Source organism: Podarcis pityusensis, assembly GCF_964106645.2.
Source record: "Podarcis pityusensis genome assembly, chromosome: 4".
NCBI lineage: Eukaryota > Metazoa > Chordata > Lepidosauria > Squamata > Lacertidae > Podarcis > Podarcis pityusensis.
This window is the reverse complement of record NC_138027.1, coordinates 29,122,565-29,150,398: the sequence shown is the minus strand read 5'-3', so window position 1 is coordinate 29,150,398 and position 27,834 is coordinate 29,122,565. Positions and strand designations below refer to the sequence as shown.

General features: G+C 44.5%; 1 protein-coding gene across 3 annotated transcripts; it reads right to left on the bottom strand.

The window, feature by feature from the left end:
* Positions 1-432: 432 nt before the first annotated feature.
* On the bottom strand, positions 433-26,855 carry CCNA1 (cyclin A1). Of its 3 annotated transcripts, none has more exons than XM_081004172.1 (9): positions 26,731-26,855; positions 12,031-12,209; positions 6,458-6,692; positions 6,022-6,146; positions 5,510-5,733; positions 3,923-4,127; positions 3,368-3,481; positions 2,094-2,227; positions 433-725 (listed from the first exon to the last, which is right to left on the bottom strand). In XM_081004172.1, the coding sequence occupies exons 1-9, from the start codon at positions 26,804-26,806 to the stop codon at positions 674-676; spliced, it is 1,344 nt and encodes a 447-aa protein (XP_080860298.1). In that variant the 5' UTR covers positions 26,807-26,855; the 3' UTR covers positions 433-673. The 3 variants fall into 3 exon arrangements, with proteins under 3 accessions (XP_080860298.1, XP_080860300.1, XP_080860299.1); XM_081004174.1 differs by lacking the exon at positions 26,731-26,855 and adding an exon at positions 14,560-14,708; XM_081004173.1 differs by lacking the exon at positions 26,731-26,855 and adding an exon at positions 14,336-14,527.
* Between the last annotated feature and the right edge of the window lie 979 nt (positions 26,856-27,834).

The following is a 27,834-nucleotide window of genomic DNA, read 5'->3' as shown; positions in this document are numbered from 1 at the left end:
GCTGGCCCACCATTCAAGTACTTTTTAGTCTAGTTCTACAATGCTATATTGGAATTAACAGCACTGTTCTATAATGGCAAAGAGACAACCTCATATTTAGCATTCTCGTCTGTTCTAGTTATAGCAATGCTCCCGGCTTTCTGCGGGTATATTTAAAATGTACACCATCATCAGTTTTCCCAGTGACATGTTGAAATTGTGAGTTGGTAAAGGTAGAATAGGGATGCAGGTGGCACTGTGGTCTAAACCACTGAGCCTCTTGGGCTTGCCGATCAGAAGGGCTTGTCCAACAGTCTGTCTCCGTATATGGCAGCTTCTTCAATTCCTATTCCTGCTTTTCATTTTGTTGGGAAGTTTAGTGTTCATTCTCCAGGCTGCCGTCACGCAGACATGGCAATTCAGAACAATTCACACATGCAGAGACACCAAGAGTTCTTTTAAATGAAAAGATGTTTATTAAAAGTGCTTTTAGTTTGTGGTAAAACTACAGTCCCGAGTCCTTGTGATAAAGTACAGCTATATACTAAAGGTCCTCTAAAAATAGTTCAAGCAACAAGATTAGACACATGACCTGCAGTGCCCTATTAAAAACATAATAATTTGGCCAGATCAACTCTATTGATCAGGAGGCAAGTGCTTCAGTTTCTGTGCATTTACTGGCATCTGTTGCAGTTCATAGCAGAGGTAGAATGGCTGGGGGCTCCAGGAGGGATACTTGCATGTACCTGCGAAGGAAGAAACCACTCAGTACAAAGAGTTAGCAAACGCCCCATTGATAATTCTGCAGCACTTCAAGTACTCGAGATTAGCAGATTGCGTAATCATGATTGGGAAATCTGCACTGGATTTAAGTTAAAAAAGAGAAGAGTCACATCCATGACTGTGGGGTTTATTTTGCTATTTGCAAGTGCCTAGGAATCTCTACTTCTATAAAAGAAAACACGCCTGTGTCTCTGGCCCTTCTGACGGCAGCTGTGTTCTTATTGGTTATCGCTTGGAGCATCCTCAGGGGAGAAGCAATTTCCAATTTTTTATAAAAAAAAATCCTTGGAGAAAATAAGCCTGAAAGCATATAGGCAACATCAAGTGAGATATCAGAGAGGAATTCTTAACAGATTTCCTGTGGTCACAGGGGAAGCTACCATTTAACAGTTTCGAAAGCTTCATGCGTCTGACAAAAATCAGTTGTTCTTGGTGCAAAGTTTAAATTGCATGTGCGTGGCACTCATTATATACATCCTGCCCACGCTTTTGAGCCGGGCTGCATGTCATGCTAAGACAGAATGTTATAAGGATGAGATGCAGCAAGCCTTAGGCTCACCCATCGCCTAATCTTCCCTCCGGTGGCTGCTTCAGAGTGAGTTTGGAAGCTCTCCCTCCTGTTTTTGGATTAACTTTGAACTTCATGGATTGTTCGGATCCAAACTACTGTGGATAATCCCAGCTGTTGTCTTGTTTCAACAAGCCATTTCAAGCCACAGGTTAAGCAGCTGGTTTGTCCGAACGAGCCGTTGTTCACGTTTAATCACGGTTTAGGGGTTTCAGAGGCAGGCAGAGCTGGAGTCAATATAAAATGGAAACGGAAGTGTCCAAATTCCTCCTCTGCAAGTGGCAGAGAGGGGAGCACATGAGCCCAAAGCTATCAGTGGCTCATCCTCCTCAGTGAGTCATGGGCAACCTCTTTCTCATTGAAGGGATGCACTCCTTTCGGGCCAAATCTGCCAGGGGCTGCACAGGGTCAAAGTTAGTGGTAGGGAGGGCAACCTCTTTTCTCTCATTATTCTCTCCCTCCTGCCCTTCCTCTTCCTCACTAACCAGTAGGCTACTGGGCAAAAGACAGATGATTCAACTGCCTGGAAAAAGCAGAGGGCTAACAGAGGACTTTTGAAATTGAGCCAAGGGCCAGGTGCAATGCTAGTTTCCCACCCTTGCAATACTGCTAAACTACGGTTTGGAATTATTTGCAACCTCTCTATTATATTCCCACATGCTGCCCAGCTTTCTTCCTCCTCTAACAGCCCTTATTTCCACTGGTCACAATTTTACAGAGCTGCTGAGGTGTTCAGAAAGAAGTTGTTGGCCCAAGAACTTACTTAGCCAGCTTGTATTTCTCCCTTATCGCTTGCTGTGGTCGGTGTGGAGCATCAAGGCAGGCTTTGTGCAGGTCACTTAGGCAAGGCACTATCTCACCTAGTGAGTAGCCAGTGAAGGCCGCAAGGGTATCTGGCTGATCAGAAGAAGGGAGATTAGAGTTTTATTATTCCATTCAGGTAAGAACGTGTCACAATCACATACGCTTGGAAAGAGACTCTCCTGCCTTGAGCCAGCATCAAGTTTAGGAGAGACCTCACTCAGTAGCTTTGTTTCAACTTTTCACCAATTGCTGCTGGGTACAAGGGAAAAAGGCTGCTTGAATAGGCAAGCACAGAGCAAAATCCAGCAGAGATACTCCACTCACATCAGGTAGACGCCCTACCCCATTATTCCAGGACAGTGTTTCCCAAACTTGGGTCTCCAGCTGTTTTCTCTGACGACTGGTCCTGCTAGCTAAGGATGATGGGAGTTGTAGTCCAAAAACATCTGGAGACCTAAGCTTGGGGAACACTTTTTTAGGGGAAAGGGCCGTGGCAAAACACATACTTTGGGTGCAGAAGGTCCCAAGCAGTGCGGGAGAAGAGACTCTGGTATGAAATTCTGAAGAGCCACCAGCAGCCATCGTTGGCAATACTGTGCTATTCAGATCAATTTGCTGACTCTGTATAAGGCAGCTTCCGTATGCTCCACTTGTACGCAATGCAACCTTGGTTTTCCACCGCCCTACACAGGAGGTGGTGGCTCTTTTCATGAGAAGCAGCCCATACTAAAGTGCACTGCCCAGGAAGAGACACTGCAGAGTTGTGCTTTCATGAGTGCTTGGGAAAAATTTATTTTTGATACCAGCCATATCTTTTACCTCGCAACATTCCCAAATCAGATGTTGGGATAATTATCAGAGAAGGTGCCAGTGAAAAATCTCATTTATACCCATAAAGTTAATAAGATAGCAGGTGTAGAACAGCGGCAGCAACAAAGATGCATTAAGGTCAACTAAACCCATAATTGTTTTTAACCCAGAAAGCTCCGGAGTTCATCTCTCTGCAGAGTTAATAGCCTCCCGAGTGACAAAAATGTAGTTGTGTCGGACTGAAGGATTTCTACTGCATCAGCCATTTTTTAAGTTTGTTGCTAAAAAAAGAGGGAAAGCCAGCTAAACCTGGGGTCAAGGCATCTTCCCATTTTGTATCCAGTTTCATTCTTTGAAGGGTTTGAACACACCGGGAGCCGGCAAGCTGTAAGGAGTTGGTTAATATTCAAAAGTCAGGCTTACCCAAAAATGCCTGTTCACGGTGTAGTTTGCAAGACAGTAAGCAGCTGCTGCCATTTGTGAGGGAAGGTACTTCAAGAATGGATCAGCTTCAAGGAGACTCAGCTCTGCTACATACTAAAGAGAATTGGACACCATTTTAATCACAGGGAAATCAAGAGAGATTCAAGTCTATCCCATAGTCAAGAATGGTCAAGAATGCTGGTCACCACTGAAATGCAGACAGACAGATGGAAGACTGGACAGGGGCACAACAGAGGCAGCAGGCGAAGACTGAAACTGAACCAGCTCAGTTGGTAGAGCATGAGACTCAATCTCAGGGTCGTGGGTTTGATTCCCACATTAGTCAAAAGATTCCTGCATTGCAGGGGGTTGGACTAGATCACCCTCACGGTCCCTTCCAACTCTACAATTCTATTATTCTACGACACATATCCTTCTCTAGAGAAAATGCAGCTGGAGGGGCACTGGCATCAGGGAAGTTAGGCTAATGATTTTTTTATTATTACTTGGTCTGGGTGTCCTTTGAAGTGTTTGCCATACAGGTCATATCCTTACCCTTGCAAAGTTCTCTGTCTTGATGCTGACACCATGAAGTTGCAAATACTGGAAGAGAAACTGGTTGATGGTTGGAACAGTCAAGTCAAACGCAAGGACTTTGAGGAGCAGGTGTTCCATTTTGAGCAGTTGTTTTTTAGTGTAGGTATCATCGGTTATATACACAAATTCTTTGACTTCTGGCGGATAGATTTCTTCATATTTCCTGGGGAATCAGGAGAAATAGCAACCTACAAAGCCTTACTGCATATTTTGAATTCTTTTTCATTAAGCTAATCCCTTGGCATCACCATCCTGAGACTGCCAGGCACAAGAGAAACAGGGCCTTCTCAGTGGTGGTCCCACACTTTCAGAACCACTCCAAGTGATTTGTATACTGCACCACCAGCACATGCATTATGTTATCATTATGGCCTAGACAAAAGAATCTGTTTATACCTTTCAGAATAGACTTCATTCAGACCAAGATAACATTATGCCAGGCTCCTGGAATATGTCTTGGTCCCTATATAAACCTGTTACTGAACCATCTGGATGCTAACCATAAAATGGTCCCAATCTTAAAGTATGTAAACACCCTTAAGAATTTGAACAAAGTTTTCATTCACCAGCTGGAAGAGACGACCCATTGAATGTTAGAACAATGGACCAATTGTACAGATGTGAGTTTTACCTCACAAAACCGATAACAACATTACGTAAGATAAATGCACCCTTAGTAAGTTATATTATATTTATTCTGCACTTCCTTCAAGCAACTCATGTTGACATATATGATTGTCTCTCCTTCTCCTTATTCCAATAACCACCCTGTGGGATAGGTTAGACCAAGAGGTAAGCAATTTGATACAAGATCATCCAGTAAGTTTTGTGGCTGAGCAGCGATATGATTCTGGGTCTCCCGGGCTAATCCCCACACAAATAGCTAAAGCATACCAACTCATTTGATTTCCTCATTCTCTGAACTTGGGATCCACAAGCTATTCAGGTGGATTAAGGTTGTAGATGCAAGTGAAACATTTGCTTGCAAAAAAAAAAATGTACCTACAGTGATTTCAGCAGCAGCAGAATGTCACTGGGACCTGCTCACAGGAGCCAATGCCAATGAAAAAGCAAGTGAAAACCCATTTTGTCCTTCAACATTTAAGACTGTTAGCCCACTCTCCAAGTATCTCTATGGGGAAACAGGGTTGTAGTCCATTGGCAGAGCACAATGGAGAAGGTGCCAGGCTTCAATTCTTGGCATCTCCCAATTTGGCCTGGACAATAGCCCTGTTTGTAACACAGGGGTGTAGCCAGTAATGACCTAGAATGGCGTGGGGAACCTGCAGCCATCTACACGGATTCCAGCTCTCATCAGCATCAGCCGGTATTGCCAGTGGCAAGGAATGATGGGAGCTGGAGTCTAGCTGGAGAGCTGCAGGTCCCTTCACCCATGAGCTAGATAGACTAACTTGGAAAAAGTGGCTTCCTGCCTTTGCTAGGACACGTGAGCACTCGAGAGGCAGATCCAGACAAGTCTCACCAGGTAGCCCTAAACAGTTGTCATCTGCCAAAGGTTTGCTTGCTCACGCCAAGCCTACTTACGCAGCTAGGAGTACTGCCGCTGTTCCCACAAGCTGAAGCTTTCCTCTGAGGACAGACATGCAAGAGAGAAACCGGTCCAAGTAGTTCACAGCAAGGTACACCGTTTCAGTACGAAGCTTATATTCTTCACCGACTTCTACCAGCCAGTCCACCAAGATTGCACGCATACTTGAGGTGATATCAGGCTGCTTCCTCAAGTAGCATGCTCTGGGTCTGTATTTCACCTGCATGGAAAGAGTTCGGCCTCAGAATAAGGAGGTGTAAGTGTGTGTGTGTGAAGCCCCTCTGTGAGTTAATTTACAGGAAGTTTGAATTCAAGGTGTCCATGATACTAAACTGAGTCCAGAGGACAGGACTAAACTTGCATTTGAGTGCAATTTAGGCTCCATAAGCTAAAGTACATACTCACGGTGTGAATATCAGAAAGAAGGGAGGATGCAGTGTGCATGTTGCACTGGTGCTATCTCTGAGCCAAGGCTACATACAGTGAGCTCCTTAAAAGCGCCACTCACTTCAGCTTCTCTCAAGTAGCGATGAATATCTTCTGCATATTCCGCAGCACACATGACGTCCTCTTTATAACACTGAAGATCCTCATCTTGGGACTGCAAAGACTTATCCACCAGCATCGGAGAGCCTGGATTCACCAACAAATTACCAGGAAGAATGATTTTTTAAATATATTTTAAAAATGTTAAGTTAGCCATTAGTTTCAGCGTATGCTTCCATCAGCAGAAGTCATAAACCCTTAGATTTCTTGGATGTTATAGGCAACATACACTGTAATTTAAAAAGAAGGCTTAGTAGGCGATGGTTCTCCAGATATTGTTGGAGCCCAACTCACATCAGCCCCAGCCAGAATGGCTACTGGCCAAGGGCTAACAACCTCTGGAGGGTCACAGGTTTCTACCATCACCAACACTGCCCCTGCTAGGCCATTGGACGTACCTGTACTCAAGCTTAGCAGCAGGTGAATGTTAGGTCTTCGGGTGCAGGTATCAACTTCACACATGCTGGATTCTTCCACAGCCATACAGCTGTACCTGTTTTTCCCTTCCACTTCATCTCTGTAAACAGCAAAACTTTGTTTGGATGCCACGCAGGCGGGCATCATATTCTTGCCAGTAGTTAAAGCAGGACAGACATTTTCGGATCCAGAGAAGCCTCTCAGCCTGTTTGCTCCCTGAAAAGAAGAATGAGAATCTTCTTGGTAGGGACAGCCTATATTCCTGCTTCAAGGAGTGCAGGAAAAGACGCGTTTCAGTTCAGTTCGCTTACAATATTTCTATGCCACTTTTTGCTCGCACAAATCACAAAGCAGCTCGCAAATAATAAATAGCAACAACGTGATAGTACAGTGGTACCTCGGGTTAAGTACTTAATTCATTCTGGAGGTCCGTTCTTAACTTGAAACTATTCTTAACCTGAAGCACCACTTTAGCTAATGCGGCCTCCTGCTGCTGCTGCTGCGCCGCTGGAGCACGATTTCTGTTCTCATCCTGAAGCAAAGTTATTAACCTGAAGCATTATTCCTGGGTTAGCGGAGTCTGTAAACTGAAGCGTATGGAACCTGAAGCGTATGCAACCTGAGGTACCACTGTACATCACAAATACAACACGAATCGTATAAAGTAATTAACAGATCATCTGCAAAACAACGGCAAATAATCAGTAAAACAGACACATTCTATAAAGCCCTATTAACTAAAAAAATTATAAGTGAAGCAGCACAAACCCAACAATAGTCATCTTATAAGGTTCACAAAGTACTCCAGCACTTATAATTCACAAAGCAATACTAACCAAAGGAAAGCTCTCTTGCACATGTGGAAGTCCTCTCACAGGATTTCTGTTGGTCAGGCTCCCTTAATGTTTTACTGGCCAATTAAAACAGATGGGCAATATATCCTTGTTATGTACTGAAGTTTTTACCCTGGGCCAGATAGTTAAGCAAATGAGGGATCGAAAGTGATGTTCAGTGATTGGATAGTTTTAGAAAATTGTTACAGTTACGTTCTAGTGGAGCTCTATATAAGCAGGCTGACTGAACCCTTCAGTGCTGTTCAGTTCTGGCCTGTGAATAAACAAGAGCTGTTTGAAGAATCACTGTGTCGTCTGATATGTTCACCCACAACTTAACAATCCTGGCTTTCTGATATCAGATAGCTCAGTAGGTAGAGCATAAGCCTCTTAATCTTAGGGTTGTGGGTTCAAGCCCCACGTTGGGTGATAGATTTCTGCATTGCATTGTAGGGGGTTGGATGAGATGACCACCATGGTCTCTTCCAACTCTACAATTCTATGATTCACAGCCTAGCAACCAAAAACAAACTAAGCACTGTTGAATTTCTCTGGCTCTCTCCACCCCCACGACTCAATCTTCCACTCAATTCATCAAAAGACACATACACATAATGTCCCTGGCAGCAACTCCCTTCGTAAGGCCCCTAGGGCTGGAGGGTGGAACAAGGCAGGTAGAAAAAGCCCTTGCCTGATGGCCAGCGCAAAGTTTCATTCCTCTCACAGTGCATCTGGAAACAGCTCCCTTATGAAGGCTGGAGGGTAGGGCAAGGCATATGGATTGTGGCCTCTGAAAGCCCTCAGTTCCCCAAAACTGTAGTTTGGGAGCCCATGGTGCTCTTTCTTGTTGAGGGCCAGCGGGACAAGGGAAATGCGAGAGGTCTTTCCCAGATCAAGCCAAAAAACACTCCTACATTCCAATGTAGCTGCACAGAACTTGCAAGAATACAAGGAGGAGTGGGCAGAATGTAGGTACAAGTCTGTGACACTAATCTCTCAGTGAATACGCCACTGACAATAGTGCAGGAGTTTTAATCTTATGCTGCTTCCTACTTGGTTGCTCATTGGCAAGAAAACATAGCTGCTTGCAAAAAGCTATGGAAGGAGTCTTGGCTTGTTCACACCAAAGGGTGTGCGACTTGTTTAAACTGCATCCTAGTACACCGAAGCACAAGTGAAATATACTCAGAGTCCTGCAGTGATTTCATGCTCTTTACTGCAGCTTGTAAAACAGTGATTCAATTCCCCCCCCAAACCTCAGGCCTTTATACACATTATTTACACAATGAGTCCTGTCTGATTGGCTGATTCTGCTTCCCTCCTGGAGCCTGATTGGTCTCCTCCTGCAGGCCAATCAGTTGTTGCATTCTAGGATCCTACCTGCCTATTGTTCTAGGATCCAAGCTTAGTACATAACAAGTTAATGCATTGCGAAAGAAGGTGGGCAGGGAAGAGTCTGAAGCAGAAGGCAGCCTACTGATGAGCTGGAAAACTCCAACAAGAAACAGAGACTAAAGTTAACGGCAAATCAGTATTCCAAGAGAGCCCTGGCAATCCAGCACCAGAAGACATTTTGGTTTTGAAGCAACCATCATTAGTACTCCATATCAGTACAGAACACTGCATGGTGTGGCTATTTACCATTCAGCACGTAGAGACACTGTGCCCGTAATTTCCATGACTGAATACCAGGCGTTTCAAGCTAGACAGAGACGGGGTGGGAGGGTGGGGAGCTCAGCCAAAGTGGTTCAGCCAGGCTAGTCTTGTAGCATCTTAAAAAGACATGGATTTAACCGCAGCACAAACCTTTGGAAATGGAAGTCCACAATTTCGATACAGAAGCATTGCCCTCAGTTGGTACACAAAGTTATAGGTAAAAGGTAAAGGTAAAGGACCCCTGGATGGTGAAGTCCAGTCAAAGGAGACTATGGGGTTGAGGTGCTCATCTCTCTTTCAGGCCGAGGGAACTGGTGCTTGTCCACAGACAGCCTTCCGGGTCATGTGGCCAGCATGACTAAACCACTTCTGGCACAACAGAACACCTTATCTTTTACACATAGTTATAACACACACAGGGAGAAAAAAATAAGGCCAAAAGGCCACACAAGGCCAAGGGGGCCAGTGGCATTTCTACACAAACCTCACATGGCTGTGGACGGCAGATCTGCTTACTTTTTTTATATAATTTTTTAAATTATTTTTTAAAAGTATAAACATACAACAAAAACCAATTCAGAATCCAAATATTGAGATTATTCTGAATCTCCTGACTTCCTCCCCATCCCTTCCATGGGTCCTGTTGATAATATTTTCAATTGCGTATCAATACTTCTCCAATTTTTTGTCTTTCTAAATTGTCCATACGTTCCGTTACATTACAAGTGTGGTTAAAATCCTGCCAATGTTTTAACCTGCTTACAATGATCTCATATATAAATTGTAAACTTTTCCCTTTTTCTTTTTTTTTAATGTTCTTGGCTTCTTGAATTCTGAGCTTCCCAGTTAATTTTTGCCATTTCAACATAGTCCATCACGCTCTGCTTACTTTGCATACAAGTGACCCCTTTCACAGTCTCTTGCATTTCATGGTGTTTTGACCCTCCACAGTTTACAATTCTCTCCCCCCATATGTGCATAATACATATTACCTCTCACACTTAAAATGTCTCTGAAGACAACACTCTATGCGTCTGATAAAGTCCTCTGAAAGTCATGGTTATGATCAATTGCCAAACTTTTGAAAGGCAGGATAACAGCCTAGACTGCGCAGTGTTTCCCAAAATTGGGTCGGGTCTCTGGCTGGTTTTGAACTACACTTCCCATCATCCCTGACCACTGGTCCTGCTAGCTAGGGATGATGGGAGTTGTAGTCCAAAAGCAGATGGAGACCCAAGTCTGGGAAACACTGGCCTAGAGTATGGATAGGGAGGTAATGCCCAGGGGCCAAATGCAGTCCTCCAAGTCTCTCTACCTAGCCTTCAGTACTCTCTCTCTCTCTCTCCAGGCGACACCACCCGTCCAGCCACACTCCCTACAAGCCCTGCTTTGAACCATCCTTGAGTTTTTTGATTGGCGGGGATATGTCCTTGAGCTCTGAGATTACCTCTTGCTTGCTTGGATGAAAGACAGAGAGGTGTATGGTTGATAACATGATACATAACATGCTAAACCAGGCTTCCTCAGCCTCGGCCCTCCAGATGTTTTGATACTACAATTCCCATCATCCCTGACCACTGGTCCTGCTAGCTAGGGATTATGGGAGTTGTAGGCCAAAAACATTGGGAGGGCCGAGGTTGAGGAAGCCTAGCCCATAAAGAACTGTTTGGTGGCTCAACACTCCTCCTTGGCACAACAGCAAAAACCTATATCTCTAAAACAGGGCAGATGCTGAATTCTTAAGTCCCACTGAAAACCACAGAGAGAAAGACTTCTAGTCCCTCTCAATCCCTCGCTTCAAGTTTCCAAGAAACTGAAGATGGAACCTTTCAGTAGTACTTGACCCACTGGCAGTTAAAAAGAGTGCATGCATTTTCCAGTGGTCCTACATTCCACAGCTCATGGCATGCGCAAACCCCTTTAACAGTCGCCCAGTTCGTTGAGTGCCGTTGAGCCCAAAGAACATACGTCGGTAGTACTGGAGCAAAAGAAGAGTCGACAACTCACAGTGCTGCTCTGTACCTCCTACAGAGGATGCCGTTTGACAGCAAATATAGCGTCCCCCAAAGGGAAGGGCAACCTTTTCGAAACTGCTTTAAGTGTACAGTGCAGCTGGGACCTCAAGTCACACTATTCTCTGACCTGCCATTCCTACAGCATTTTAACATACAAAGCCCAAAGGAGTTGCTGTGCTAGCAATAACACCACCACAACCCTAGCCATGTCTACTCATGAGTAAGTTCTAATAAACTCAAGTGGGCTTACTCTCAAGTAAACAGGATTAGAATTGTAGCTTAAGAGTTGGGTGCTCAAAGCAGACCCAATAGAATGACCAACTTAAGTTGGTTATGTCCCTTGATTACAATACTCCAGGGTGTGACTTGGCTAGATTTAACCCCAATAAACTGTAGGTTTGCCCAGAGTCCATGAACGCTCACGCCCTTAGAAAATCTGTTTAGTATTTAAAGTGCCATAACACTTTTTTTAAACACAGAAAGTGTCTTACAGTTCTCATTTACAGTTGAAAAAAAGCTAACCTTTTAAAGGTGGAGTTGTAAGCAGAAGAGGTGCTTCAGAGATACACGGGTGCAGATAAACATGAAACTGCAGGGTTGTTGTCCCTTCCTAGTTGGTTAAAGGTAAAGGTAAAGGGACCCCTGACCATTAGGTCCAGTCGTGGCCGACTCTGGGGTTGCGGCGCTCATTTTGCTTTATTGTCCGAGGGAGCCGGCGTACAGCTTCTGGGTCATGTGGCCAGCATGACTAAGCCGCTTCTGGCGAACCACAGCAGCGCACGGAAACTCTATTTACCTTCCCGCTGGAGCGGTACCTATTTATCTACTTGCACTTTGACGTGCTTTCGAACTGCTAGGTTGGTTAGTGAGCCTCAAAACAAGTAGCAAACAGCTACTGAACCTAGGAAGCTGCCTAACACAGACAGACCATTGGTCCATTTATTCCCACCTTTACCACTCCAAAAAAATAAATCTCTGATTTCCTAAGCCCAGGTGATAAAAGAATCTTCCGTATGAGTTATCCAGGAATCCCAGTCCTCCTTGATTTACCTGGACAGAGGGTCTCAAACACTGCCCATTTTCCGTCAGCTCCCCCAGAATAGCTCTTTGGTGGAGATTTTGATTGGTTCGAGGCTGTACAACAGCCGGCAGGGCATCCCAAAGCTCATCTTTTGCCTTCTCATCACCATTGTTGCTGCAATGCATTTCCTCAGGGTCAGCAGCTGATGCTGGAAAGACAAAGAAACACACATTGAGGCTGTACCCACAAGGCAGTCCTTTCCGTTTCCCTAACTATTACGGTAATTCCTGCATTATATTTGAGCTTCTACCCAATATGACAGCCACTTCCAGAAACCTGGCAGAATGCAGTGGAACTTTAGTGCTCCCTTTCTGTATTAATTGCTTCCAGGGGGAAAAAATAGATTTGCAGCCCAATTAACCTAGAAAATCACGAGAGCAGTGACAAGATTTGGGGCGGCATACAGTTGTTCCTTCCTGCCGTTTTCATAGGAGAATCATGAGAAAACTGAAGCATGCATGTGCAGGAAGTGTGAGGAGTAGCAACGTTGTCTAATGACATTTGTTGTTGTGTCACACCACCCCCACTGGTGTAAATGAAGTTTACTGAGACATGCCCGTATCTCAGTCAAAAAGCCAGAGTTACTGCATTGTGAAAGGTATGTTAGGAAACGGCACAGAGGTGGGAGCACTAAAATCAGAAAAACTAATGTAATACCTGAATGCACCCAATTTCTGACAATATCCTCAGATGGACTCCCTTCAAGAGCAACCCAACCCTGAAGTTGATTCTGACTTGACTCTTAGAAAACGGAAATCTTCCCGTAGCTTTGTTTGTACAAGCCTGCCTTCTCTTATCTTTGCTCTCTCACTAGTGTTTCAGTGACCCTCCATAAAACCAACTGAGGTACACAGAGAAATGTGTGCGAGACGCAAGACTCGGCGCAGTAAGCCCTAAGCACAGGGGGAGCAACTTGTTTGAAAATAACAAAACCCTGGCAATATTAGAGTTGGGCCACAACCATCATGCAAGGTTCAAATGCTCACTCAGCCATGGTGTTCACTGGGTGACCTTGAGCCATCGCAGTCTCACCTACCTCACAGGGTTGTTGTAAGGATAAACTGGGGAGCGGGAAAACCACATGTGCCACTTTGAGCTCCATGGAGGAAAAGGTGGGATATAAATGTAACAAACAAAATACTGCAGTATCCTTAGCCCCCAGAAAGTTATTAAAGGGTTTGTGAGATGAAAGCAACCTTGGCATTACATGTTTCTTTAAAACTGGCATCCTTCCACCAAATAGCTTTACCTCGCTGAAACCAAAGGGATTAAATCAGCAACGGTAGCTCACAGTTGAAGGTCCCCCAAACTCTAAGGCTAAGAACCAAGTGCCACTGGATTTACCTCCAAGTAAACATGTCGAGAAATAAGGGATGCATCACCTTTGCCAGAAGCATGCCTTGCTGAACTCGGTGAAACTTACTGCCAAATATAACATAGGACTGTGGTACCAGATTTAAGCATCCAGCGATCCTTTACCCTTTTTTTACCTTTACTAAGTTTACACAAGCCTGTTCTGGGATTTGATAACTCTATTAAGAGATATTACAGAGCAAGTTTTTTATTATTATTCAAAACACAAACCCCCTTCCACTCTGCAGCACCATTTTCTAAAAAAACAGAGCTCCTTTTCTGCTGGTCCTGTGGCAGCTGAAAGATGAGCAGGTGCTCCCATAGAGAGCTGTAATAGCATTGTGGTCACACAACCCTGGAGCAAGTGACTTGGGCCCATCTCAGCCCGCCTGCAGGCAGCGCCAGTTACAAATTACACAGGCTGCTGGAGGCAATAACTGCAGACGGGTCTACTTGGGAATCACTAAGTGAGGCAAGGGCTGTGGCTCAGGAGTAGAATATAATGTGCAAGGCGAAACATTTTAGAGATTCTACCCATCCATGATAAAGCTTTGAGACCGCTGGTTCCATCCCCAGCCCCTCCAGGTACGACTGGGAAGGAACACTCCCTTATCTGAAATGCTAGAAATATGGACTATGTTCAGCTACATGGACCAAAGGCAACGTCCCAAGTTTCTAGTCCACTGTCTCCAACGTCCCAAGTTTCTAGTTCACTGTTTCCAACTTCCCAAGTTTCTAGTCCACTGTTTCCAGCGATTGCCCCAAGGCACCTGTGCTGTGAACGCTCGGACCCTCCCCGAAACGAAGCCCGGTCTTCAAAGACACCCGCAGGAAAGCTACCAACCCACCCAGCCACCCTGGCAGCGCCTCCCTGAACTCTGCCCGGGGACCCCCGCGGACCCTCGCCGCGCCTTTGCCCACCTGCCTTTCCCCACCCGCAGCGGAGGCTGACGCGGGCGGTTCTTCCTTGGTGCCTGAAGGGGGCGCCCTGCTCCTTCCCGGCGCAGCGCAGGTGGGGACTAGTGGGCAAGGACTCGAAGTGGCTCCCGGGCGCCGCTTGCCGAGCCTATATAGGCGGCGGCCAATCAGTGGAGACCGCCGTCGCGCCGCCCCTCCGGGTGCGCCTCGGCGTGCGCGCTGCTTACTTTCAAGCCGCCCGCGACTGTTGGGAGCAGCGGCCAGTTGGCGCAGGCACCGCGCTCGCCCGCAGGCGGCAGGCTGCTCCCGTGGCAACCGGAGATCTTGCGGGCGAGAGGAGGAAGCCGGATCTCTCTCTCCCCGTCCGTTTTCCTGCCTTTGCCTTGGTGCGCTGCGGAGGTCAACGCCAGATTTACGTAGAAGCTTAACAATCTATAGCTTAGGGCCCCATTCTCTTGAGCCCCCCCCCCAAAAAAAAATTTAAAGGAAAAAAACCCTGGATGTACGTTTCCAAAAAATACATATTTTGTTATGTGCAAATGGCTTCAGATACCTGTTAGGTCCATAGATTAGCATATATTCAGCACACAAAAACAGCAACAATTTGTTGTTGACAAAGGACAGCTGGACATACAAAGGGCCCCATTACCTTCAGTAGCTTAGGGCCTCATCAAACCTAAATCCGGCCCTGGTCAGGCCAGGTACACAGTCTTGCGCTTTAAAATGAAAAGCACTGTTGCTTTTCAGCACCTCTCGGGTTGTGTGGTTAATACCCAATCATTCCTATATAATGTGCAAGGCGAAACATTTTAGAGATTCTACCCATCCATGATAAAGGACTGCAACTTGACAGGGTTACATGCTACTTGTAGCTGTTCTGTTGCTGATAGAAGGCACCTTTTTAAAGAAGATCCCAGCAATGTGAGCATTTTGACTCCCTGTAATTCTGAGGTCAGGTATTCACTGCCAACAGAAACGGGAAGCAGCCCAACTGGAAAGCTTGGGTAACCCCAGGTGTTTGCAAAACCACCAAAAAATAAATAAAAATGCACACACAGACTGCAAAACAACAGAATGTTTGTAAATATTAACTTGCTCATTCCTCTCTTTATTCCTATCACTCTCATAAGAAAACTGCTACAGATCCTCAAGAGGCTTTGTAGCAAATATTTCAAACTGTGACTTGATGCCAGATGTAAATCTGAGAGCAGTACTGCTTTCCCATTTATCTGTTAGTTAAAGGAAAAAACGAATAAAGCCAAGTCTTGAGGATCTAATTATTCTCCTTCCTTGGTTTCCCTCTGTGTGTTTGAGAGGCTGTTCAAGACTCCCTGCTTGAGATCATCAGGGCTGCTCTTCGTAATTAATGTTTTGTGCCAGTCTTTTGTGGTTTGAAGGATGGAGAGCTGCAATAACAGCAGATGTGTAGTGCCAAACTCAGTCTATGAGATTCCTTCGAAAAACTGGGGGAGAGAGGGATACTTTTTATAGGGGGGGGGGAATCCAGGTATCTCATCTGAGCTACAGATACTTATGTTTCTCTTCCTGTTCAGGATTTTTCTGAGTTGTTTTCATTTTAGGTAAAGGGACCCCTGTCCATTAGGTCCAGTCGTGACTGTCTCTGGGGTTGCGGCGCTCATCTCGCTTTATTGGCCGAGGGAGCCGGCATACAGCTTTTGGGTCATGTGGCCAGCATGACTAAGCTGCTTCTGGTGAACCAGAGCAGTGCACGGAAACGCCGTTTACCTTCCCGCTGGAGCGGTACCTATTTATCTACTTGCACTTTGACGTGCTTTCGAACTGCTAGGTTGGCAGGAGCAGGGACCGAGCAACGGGAGCTCACCCCGTCGCATGGATTCAAACCGCCAACCTTCTGATCAGCAAATCTTAGGCTCTGTGGTTTAACCCACAGTGCCACCCGCGTCCCTGTTTTCATTTTAGGGAAGCACATAATGCAACTTCAGGAGTGCTGGAAGAAAGATGCTTTGTACCATTGACACTCATATCTCCAGAGACCTTGGTATAAGAACCTGTGTTTGTTTGCTTCTGCAGTAATAATACTGCTAAGCTTTTGTTTTATTCTATGTTTAAAATGATTTCTACTTTGGCTTTTGGCTGCCAAGAAGGACTTGCAAGTACTTTATGTGTTCAAAACACTTTGCAGTCATTATCTCAGAAATTGCTACAACAAGCCTGAAAGGTTGTTGTTGTTTAGTCGTTTAGTCGTGTCCGACTCTTCGTGACCCCATGGACCAGAGCACGCCAGGCACTCCTGTCTTCCGCTGCCTCCTGCAGTTTGGTCAAACTCATGTTCGTAGCTTCGAGAACACTGTCCAACCATCTCGCCCTCTGTCGTCCCCTTCTCCTTGTGTCCTCAATCTTTCCCAACATCAGGGTCTTTTCCAGGAAGTCTTCTCTTCTCATGAGGTGGCCAAAGTATTGGAGCCTCAGCTTCACAATCTGTCCTTCTAGTGATCTGTCCTTCTGTATTATCCCTATGCTGTTTGTATCACTTTCATATTTCACTCTCTCTGACGAGCTGGGGGTGGGGGGAGGGACAATAACACACTGACTTGCCTACTCAGAAGTAAGCCCCACTGAATTCAATGTGACTTGCTCCCAAGTAAGTGTGTAGTGGAAATGCAACCCCAGAGAGGGGAGTTTCTGAGTGAGGCAGGATTTTAGCTAGGATTTCTTCACTCATCTGCTAAATAGATTTCACACAAGCTTCAGCAAGATTGTTATTTGTATCATACAGAGTTCTACTGTCCTTAATGAGGCTTACTCCCATGTAAGTATGCATAAGATTGCAGCCATACTGTCCAATTCTATAGGTTTACTCAGGTGTCAGTCTTATTTATATTCAGTGGGATGTGTTCTCAGGCAAGTTCAGTTGTGCTTGTGCTTCTTCACGTAGGATTTTGGCTTTGGTGTGATCCTGGCTTTCTGCCATTTCCCATTGCTGTTGGCTGTTGGGAGTACAGTACAGTGGTACCTCGGGTTAAGAACTTAATTCATTCTGGAGGTCTGTTCTTAACCTGAAACTGCTCTTAACCTGAAGCACCACTTTAGCTAATGGCCGCACCGCCAGAGCACGATTTCTGTTCTCATCCTGAAGCAAAGTTCTTAACCCGAGGTACTATTTCTGGGTTAGTGGAGTCTGTAACCTGAAGCATCTGTAACTTGAGGTACCACTGTACATGTGATTGTGGAAGCAGAATAGAGAGAGAAACAGTGACACATCTCAGTAGATGTAAACAGAGTGAAAGTGCTCCTTCAAACACAACTTGGCCCAAGAGCCATTTCTCCAAAGACCCACTTGGGTGGAATCTACACACATTTAAAAAAAAGTTCTGAAAATGCTTTTTTTAAAAAGTGTTTTAAAAAATACATTGAATTTTCCATAAGGCTCACCATCGCCATCCAGTGTCACACTGCACATTGCGCTTAAAATGTTTTATTTGCAGCTGTACAGCTGAGTCCTTGGTGTTCTTTGCAAAGAACTGAACAGCGTGGCAACGGACAGTTCTGTTAGTATCTCAGCTCACAGTCAGAGGTAAACTGGCCTCCCCCGGGCAACTGAGTGAGATACTTGATGACCTCTCCGCTGCGTCTCCCAGCAGGCTAGATCATAAACCGGCGATTTCCCTCATTAGATGTGAGGAAAACACACCCTCTGCTTCTCTGCTTCTCTACCTCCCTGCATTCTCCCCAGGGAGGGGAAATGAGACAGACAGGAGTCCTATTTACATGTTTTATTCCTGTCACTCAGCAGTACATAGAAATGCGTCTGCACCCTTCAGTCTCCATCAGAAGAGTCACAACTCCTCCCCTGTACTTCCAGCACAGGTCAGATGACACACTGAGCTAACATCCGGTGCTCAGTACAGAGAATAGGCTCCACCTTTTCTCCAACAGTACATCTGCAAAACATAACATCCTGTTTTGCATTCCAGCCATCTGGAGCTGGCTTTTGCCTTGGTGCTTTTTCCCAACAAGTTCATCCTGCTTTTGATGCATTACCTGTTGAAGCAAGGCCTTGGAAATGCTGAGAAATTGCTACCAAGAGGCAGCACTTAAATCGAGCAGGGGGTGAAGATTTTTAAAATTCTCTGTTTATCCCGTACTTCCTCCAGGGAATTCAGAAAGGACTTGGCTCTCACCCACCCCCAATTTATCCTTGCAACTACCCCGTGGACATGGGCGTAGCCAAGATTTTTTTGGGGGGACAGGACTTTTTTTGGGGGGGCAGAACCAATGTGATTGGTCAGTTAAGTATTTCAATTGTTTTACTTGATGGGGGGGTGGGACAAGGCAGCTGCCCCTTCTTGGCTACGCCCATGCCTGTGGAGTCGATTGGGTTAAGAGAAAGTGACCAGCCTAGATTCACCTACAGTGATTTGAAATTCACATCCACACAGTACATTTTAAGCATATGCTTCCCCCAAAGAATCCTGGGAACTGTAGTTTGCTACAGGTTCTGGAAACTGAAGTCCTCTGACAGGTAACCTTCAGCTATGGTCCAACACACCACCCACTATCCCACACTGACCTTCCTCTGAGGAAGGGACATAGCACAGCCATAGAAGACCTGCATTGCATTCAGAAGATCCTTAACTCAGTCTCCAGCATCTTCAGCTGGGTTGGGAAAGACTTTCCTGAAATCCTGGAATTAGGGCAGACAATACCTGTGATCTGGTTCAGTATAAGAGAGTTTCCTATGACACCCGCAAGAGGGTATTACCACTGAACCTCTAGGGCTTACTGACTGGAAGGTTGGCGGTTCAAATCCATTACTCTGTCCCAGCTCCTGCCAACCTAGCATTTCAAAAGCATGCCAGTGCTAGTAGAGAAATAGGTACCACTGTGGTGGAAAGGTAAATGGCGTTTCCGTTCTCTCTGGCTTCCATCACAGTGTCCTGTTGCACCAGAAGTGGTTTAGTCATGCTGGCCACATGACCTGGAAAGCTGTCTGTGGACAAACGTCAGGTCCCTTGGCCTGAAGCGAGATGAGTGCCACAACCCCATAGTTGCCTTTGACAGGACTTAACCATCCAGGGATCCTTTGCCTTTATCTTTTTATCATATATTTATTTAATATTAGCATTCTTGGTTCTAGCACACCTTAATCCATAACTTGTTTGTTAGCCTTCAAGCATAGAATGAGTCATGTCTATTAAGGAAAACTGGAGTTTGGGTTTTGTTCTTTCTTTACTTTACATGGACTGCAAGAAAACCAAACCTATCCATTCTTAAGGAAATTAGCCCTGAGTGCTCACTGGAAGGACAGATCCTGAAGCTGAGGCTCCAATACTTTGGCCACCTCATGAGAAGAGAAGACTCCCTGATGTTGGGAAAGATTGAGGGCACAAGGAGAAGAGGACAACAGAGGATGAGATGGTTGGACAGTGTTCTCAAAGCTACTAAAATGAGTTTGACCAAACTGCGGGAGGCAGTGGAAGACAGGAGTGCCTGGTGTGCTCTGGTCCATGGGGTCATGAAGAGGCGGACACAACTAAACGACTTAACAACAACAACAAAATAAACATCAGACAATCAACTCTGAGAGTGTAAAAATCCATTTACTTGATGCCACCTCTAGGTTTCTGCTAGGGTGATAGCTTCAGATTTGCGCTCTTCTCAACCCCAGCAAAAATAATGATGTTTTATTTCTAAGGAACTTTTTAATAGTCTGTTTCAGCTGTAGGCTTTCACAATCAACAGAAAACACACAGGGGACAAGGCATCATCTATCCAAAGTTAAGCACTTCTGCAACGCATTAATTTCAGTAGAATTTGTTGTTGTTGTTTAGTCGTTTAGTCGTGTCCGACTCTTCGTGACCCCATGGAATCTCTTCCATTACTCTCTCAATGTGACAGAAGTGCTTTGGCGGGGCTGGATCATTCCTCACAGTATATTAATAAAAAATACAGGCATATCTGAAACTTTGTAATTCTTCAGGTCACACACCGCATCTCCACTGCCACCTACCATATGCTCCTAAATAAAATTATGTGTTATTTTAGATGAAGCCACACTGTACCTTTCATATGTGGTCAGACTCCTTAAATAGAACTTCAGGGCATTACATCCAACTCTGGACAAACGTTTTACAGCCACATGCACACAGGTTTAGAGTTCTGGCAGCAAATTACCTTCATCTAAGCCTTAAGGGGAACATTACCTCAAAGAGAAATTCATCTTTGTGATCATTTTACATCCAGCTGTGTTACACAGAACAGACACCATAGTTTCCTTTAACTACAAGAGTACTAAGAAAGCATTTCGTATCTTTCGTTGGAAGTTAATTGTTAGGCATGATGGACAATGTTGAGCTTCTAGCCCCAAGGTCAACTGTAGCTTGGTATCTTGCCTTTCATGAGTCAGGATGTATTAACTGAACACTGTTCAAAGCAGGGAAGAACAAGTTCAGTATCAGTTCAGTTCTGGCACAACAAATTCCTGGGCTCAAAATCCTGTAATTCTAACAGTGCAATCCTATTGCTATCTCCTCAGAAGCAAGACCTGTTTATTTACTTTTTTTAAAAAAGGTTTTTTTTAATTGCCAAGCGTGTAAAGCTGAATGTGTGCAAGTTAAATGTGCATAAATGTGCATACAAGAAGATGCTCAACCTGTTGGATTTCTGCCTGCCACACTACTGTTAAATGCCCAGGAACTATGCTTTGCCCCAATGCCAGACCTAAACGAAAGCTTAGGCTGTATTCCTGCACTCACTAACCTGGGAGTCAGCAAGCCATGCTAAACACAAAATAACTCTTAGGGAATCCCTTATCTCAGACAAATCCACCACAGAAAAGATACATCTTGGTTGTTAGAGGGGGAGGGGGAAAGAAGGGCAAAATACAGAAATCCACAGACTGCAAAATAAACCAGAAAGGGGTGTGTGTGTTGCACTAAAAGGCATGGCAAAACAGCAGCTCTTTAGGAACCCACAGAATTCATCTGTCAATCACAGCTCTACCTTCGCTCATTGGCTAGATGGGAGCAGCCAGGCTGACTAACTGACACAATTTGTTTAGAAGAGTACCTAAACATTTAGCTTCATAACTTTTGAGGCGGGGGGGGAGGGTAGAGACTTACATATTTTATTGTATTTTTTAAAAAAAGAAAGCTGAAAGTCTAAGGGTCCCAGTTGGCACATCTGTTGGTGGTCTTGTACTTCTAGGTAAGCATGTACAGTGGTACCTCAGGTTACAGACGCTTCAGGTTACAGACTCCGCCAACCCAGAAATATTACCTCGGGTTAAGAACTTTGCTTCAGGATGAGAACAGAAATCGTGCTCCGGCGGCGCGGCAGCAGCGGGAGGCCCCATTAACTAAAGTGGTACCTCAGGTTAAGAATAGTTTCAGGTTAAGAACAGACCTCCCGAACGAATTAAGTATTTAACCCGAGGTACTACTGTATAGACTGCGGCTTTGGTGTATGTTTTTTTACACTGGTTCTGGTTGGTGGATGTCAGAGATCTAGTAAAAATCAAAGTAGACCCTACAAGCTTAAGTTATGGACACTCCTGGTATAAAGCTTAACTTAGCTTTTTTGGATGTGAGAATGCACACTTAGTTCTGTAAATTACTTTTTGGAGAGGCCTCCTTTAACTGCAGCTGTAATTTTTTATTTTTTTAAATACCTGATGTTATTTGAAGCTGGCTTTAATATCGCTGTTTTTAAAACCATGTTTTGTGGCATTTTGTTAATTGTTGTTGGTTAGCCATTTGGAGAAATTGGGGGGCGGGGTTTGAACTAAAAGATACAAATGAACTGAACAAAAAATGGTTAAACGACAATAGCCCAATTATTGGATGCTTTTCTATTGTCCTTTCAACACGTTCCCTTTACAACAATCCTAAGCGGAGACTTTTATCTGTATCTGTGATGGATGTGAATTGATTCTACATGCGTTGTCATTTTACAATTGTTTTACATATATAATTGTTTTATATATGAAAATGCTTCACTATATATACATATACAGTGGTACCCCGCAAGACGAACGCCTCGCAAGACGGAAAACCCGCTAGACGAAAGGGTTTTCCGTTTTGGAGGCGCTTCGCAAAACGAATTTCCCTATGGGCTTGCTTCGCAAGACGACAGCCCATAGGGAAATCTCCGGGACAGCGGGGAAGTGCAGCGCGTCTTCCCCACTGTCCTCGGACCTCCTCCCGCCGCCCGGCATCGGAACGAAGCTCCGATGCCGGGCGGGGGGGAACGCTTCCTCCCCCCCGCATCGGAACGAAGCTCCGATGCCGGGCGGGGGGGGGGAACGCCTCCTCCCCCCTGCCCGGCATCGGAACGAAGCTCCGATGCCGGGCGGGGGGGGGGAAATGCCTCCTCCCGCCGCCTGGCATCGGAACGAAGCTCTGGTGCCGGGCGGGGGTGGGGATGCCTCCTCCCCCCCCCGCCCGGCATCGGAACAAAGCTCCGATGCCGGGCGGGGGGGGGGAAAACGCCTCCTCCCGCCGCCCGGCATCGGAACGAAGCTCCGGTGCCGGGCAGGGGGGGGGGGGGACACCTTCTCCCGCCGCCCGGCATCGGATGGCTTTCCTGAAGACTTGGGGTGGGAGGAGGGTTTTCCTTCCCACCGCCAACATTCAGAATGCTGTTCTGAATGTTGGCGGTGGGGAGGAAAAACCCTCCTCCCACGCAAGCCCCGGGAACAGAGGGAAAGCGCTGCGCGCCTTCCCCTCTGTTCCCGTACCTGTCCTGAAGGCTTGCGGTGGGGAGAAAAGCCCTTCTCCGCACCGCCAGCCTGGCAAGCGGTTTCCCTAGGAACGCATTAATTGATTTTCAATGCATTCCTATGGGAAACTGTGCATCGCAAGACGAAAAACTCGCAAGAAGAAAAAACTTGCGGAACGAATTAATTTCGTCTTGCGAGGCACCACTGTATATAGTGAAGCTATATATATATGCAGTTATATATATATATATATATATATATATATATATGCATATATATATATATATATATATATATATATGCAGCTATATATATATGCAGTGAAGCTATATATATATGCAGTTGTTCTGTGTATGCTTTCTATTGTATTGTAAATCTTGTATTTTCACTACGGGAAGAAAATCACTTGGATTTTTTCTTGCACAGTGCTGTTCAGTGAAACCAAAGCACATTTGCCGGGATTGGGGCCCTCATTTATGGCATATTTTTGACAGCTGGTATTAATCTCTGTTCAATGGAATTCATGTCCCAACTTGAGAGCCTTGTGATTGGAAAGTGACACTCTGGCTTCAGGTTACAAGTCACTATCAAGCACTTATCTCTTTGCTAGCTGCATCTCAGATCTTGAAAGCAGGAAGAAGTGTGAAATAAAATAACTAAAAAAGAAGGGGGGAACCCCCACAGGGTTCACAGCCACTACCACATAAAATAAAGAACATTCTCAAGAGACCACGGAGTGAATTAGATGTTGCAACAAAAACCGACCTGATACAGAAAGAAAGTCCATATTCGACGCAACAAAAAAATAATAAGAGACATGACTTGGAGTTACTTTCCTTACTGGGTTGTTATTAATTTAACTGCATAATAAAGTTTTGAAAGTTAAAAACATTTTTTAAGCAGTGTGTGTATGTACACTGACATATGCAGCATGTACACACACACACACACACACACACACACACACACTTATATACCTAAGCTTAGAAAGGCAATTTTGACAGGAGACCTGACCATTTTAAAGAAACCAAAGTTATGTTGAACTGAAAGTAATGGCAAAGGATCAAAAACAACAGGAAGAATAACTTTACAATAACCGCTAATGAAGATCCCGATCCAAATTTGCACTTATATGTATATGTAATTATAAGCATGTAATGAGTCCTATTAAGCTTCCTGAGAAAAATCAAATCCCAATAATATTCCCAAGATTGTCTGGATAAGTGCAAAGCACATTAAACTTTGAGCATCAGTGCTTTCTCCATAAAATGTAACACTTTGGATTTATTTATTTATTTATTTGACACAGTGACAAACACCTTAGCTACATCCTATTTGGATTCCTGTAATATGCTCTCTGTGGGGCTGCCTTTGAAAAGTGCTCAGAAACTTCAATTGGCTCAGAGAAGCCAGACTGCTGACTGGGGATGGTTATAGAGAGCATATGACTTCTCTTGTTACAACAGTTCCACTGGCTATTGGTCTGTTTCTCGGCACAATTCAAAGTACCGGTTATGACCTTTAAAGCCCTATACGGCTTAGGTCCAAGCTTTCAGAAAGACGGCACTCCCTCATACAAACCTGTCTGGGTTTTGAGATCTACAGGGGAGGCCCTTCTCTCAGTCCAAACACCCTCACGGGCACGTTTGGTAGCTGCTTCCAGACCCTGGAACTTCCTTCCTGGAGAAGCTAGACTGGCTCCCTCCTTGTTGTCCTTCTGTTGGCAGGTGAAATAAATTCCACCAGTTTTGGTTTATAGTAATAAATCCTTTGGTCTGCCTTAAATACAAAGCAGAAGTTTGGGGGTTTTTGGGGGGGAGGGAAGGCCAGGTGGTGAAACCCAGATATATCCAAGTCACTGGTAAAAATTGTGGGAAATTGTAGTCAATATAACAAGCAAGCTTAGGGCTAGTTAATGCATGAAGGGGTTAAGACCACAGAATTGTATTCATAGACTCAGCTACGTTAGGCCCTCATCTCTTGTTTCCTCTTTTGTTCGCCCTTTTTCCTCACCATGTGAACTCACTGAGATAGAACATACCTGAGCTTGCTCACTATAAGCTCAGGCCATATGCTTAGAGCTATTTCACTATATTTTGTATCCCAAGATTTCAAACTGTGTTTACTTGCTGCTGCATAGATAAATGCATGACTCTGACATTTTTGTAAGTTTTGTAAGTAAAGTGTTGGAACTGACTAGTGTTGTGATCTGTTCCTTGCAAGAGGGTTAAAAACAGGGAAGTGCTGGTAGAGACTCAGGATGGGATGTTTAAAAGGTTTAACAGCCTATATTCCCATGCTGTTTGCTTTTGTGACTTTAAAACTCTGCTGCTGGGGCTTTTTCTTACTGGAGTTTGCTTGCCCTGCATTTCTGGATGGTAGGCGTCCAGCACACTCTTTTATTAATTACCCCCACATGGGTGATCTGTATCTATTTTTCTTCCCACAAAAATAAACACCAGAGTTGCCAGTCAGTCTAGCCAGAGGGAAAAAAATTCTTCCCTACTATAAATTTAAGTGATGGTTGGGCATGAATGCAACCATTCATCAAGTCTCTGAAAGAGAAGTAGCTGTTGTGGTCCTTTAGCATCCATCCAGCTGATTGATTGACCCATCATTATTTACTTGGGACCATCTCTGATGCCGCAGAGGAAGACAGTCACTTATCAGAGCTCAGAATGAATGGGATCTAATCTCTGAAAGAGCTCGTCATTTATTGGTCTATATATAATCTTTTTTAAATAAAAAAAATCAAACTTATAACAAGTAATAATTTATCGACTGTACCTTCCTGATTCATGAAAGCCTGATAATTAGTGTTATTTTTAGAACACTTGCAAGTATGTGCCTTACATACAAATACTCAGCAAGGCAAATAGTGTTGTTTTGAATGGGATAATTGCTTGCAGGGATTTTGGTAAATGATTAGGGTGGGTTAAGACAAAACTATACAGAGTTCCAGATTTGAATACTGCAATGTACTGAAGGTGCATCTGCCTTTGAAGGTTTTCCAGGAACAACAGATAGTGCAAAACTCAGCTGCTGGGTTATTACCGGTAATTTGGACCAAGCTCTATGGATCGCATCTCAAGTTCTTGCAGCTACACAGGTTGCCTCCTTTCAAAATAATTAGGGCTGTCCTCCGCCCAGAATTTCCTGGACATTACTGAGATTTCAAAGGCGGAATTGATGTCCGGGTGGGGGTGGGATTTCCAAAAGGCGGTGCTTTGTCCTGGATCTTAGGCAAGAAAAATCACTCTTTTGGGGAGTTTTTGTAAAACCACTTTGTGGTTTGTCCACAACATTTGGTGTGTCCTGGTTTTTACTTTTTGGAATATGGCAACCCTAAAAATAATCCAAGTTCATGCATTCCCCAAGCTGATTTTTGTTAGTTTGGGAGGTTTTAGAGGGGGAACACAATATGAAAAATATTAAACATAGCAAGTTGATAACACCATAAAAGGGGGGGGGGGGAAGACTAAAGATTTTGGAATAATATTGATTGCAAGGACATTCAATCCTCCTTCCCCCTTGTTATAACAGACAATGTGTATTGATTGATTAATTTGGTTATTTCTGCTCTTTTTTTATAATCAACTCCAATTCTGATTTATTTTAAAATTCAAGCCAAATTTCAATATCGAAAATTGAAAACGCTTAGCAGCACAATCCCAGATCAACAGCCACCTCTGCCTACCTCTTGCAGTTTTGGAGACAGGTAACTTTGGGGTATATCCCTTTGTTGTGCAGCTACCATTCTTCAGTTCAGCCATCTCCCCTCATTTATATTCAAAAGCAGAAAAGGTTTCCCTCTACACCAGAAACAAACTGTGTTTTGGATACTTAACTCAAGAGACTAAGCCGGGAACCGTCACAGCTTCTGAGGAGTTGAGCAAGCCAAGCTTTGTAGTATCCATGTGAACTAGACAATCGGCACTGTTTGCCCTTGGTATTCTGTGAGGTCTCCTGCCATTTATGAGATAATAAAAAACAAATACAAATGCCTTTTCTATGATCAGATTACAATTCACTTATTGTTAGGGGATTTTCTTCTTATTTCCTGAAGGGATGGCATATCACAATTAGGTTAGTGTTAAAACATGGTCTTGGCAAGGTGATTATGGTTCACTGTAGCCAGAAATCTTGTCTTGTAGATAGCAACATAAATAGGTTATGAGATACAAAAATTCCCCAGGATTACATCACTGATTAAAGTGTCTTTTTAAAACTTTAGTAATGTGTCAGGCTATCATGATGCTAATATGTCCCTGAATGAGGCAAAGTGAAGGTTGACACCTTATGTTTGTGAGACGAATGGATTTCAAAAATGCCTTTAGTGGATATTATTACTCCACCTCAATCACGGAGGTTCTCCGATGGAGCACTTCTGGTGGTGCCTCAGAATGGCTCCCCAAAGCAGCAACACCAAAGGGAATAAGAAATCTCCTTTCCTGCATTACCTTAACAAAAGTAATCCAGCCAGTCACTGTTGGCTTTTGCTACACTGATGTCATCTGCTAGCGCATTTCAAATGTTGTGTGTGGCTTCTCTATAATTTCTATTTAATTAGGTCAGTATCTTTCAAACTGTACCTGCGGTTTGATTTATTTTGTTTGCCTTTGGTGATCACTAAGAACAAGAAGCGATTCGACAGAAGTCAATTGTTCTCTCCTTTTTCTTTTAAAGTCCCCTTTGGGTTTGAAAGCTCATTAGAAGCTGTTTGGGAGCTTTGAAAACCCCTATGGAGATTTGTGGTTATACTTTTCTTCCCCCAACATTTGTTTGTTTCCGTTGCTGTTGT

Bases quoted from the DNA above. Each gene is read 5' to 3' on its own strand.
- CCNA1 (XM_081004172.1), bottom strand. From the start codon at position 26,806: ATGGCTGAACTGAAGAATGGTAGCTGCACAACAAAGGGATATACCCCA. The intron at 5,734-6,021 runs GTGAGTGGCGCT...CTTTCCATGCAG, and splicing joins GCTACTTGAGAGAAGCTGAA to GTGAAATACAGACCCAGAGC. The intron at 4,128-5,509 runs GTAAGTAGGCTT...CTGATTCCCCAG, and splicing joins GCGGCAGTACTCCTAGCTGC to GAAATATGAAGAAATCTATC.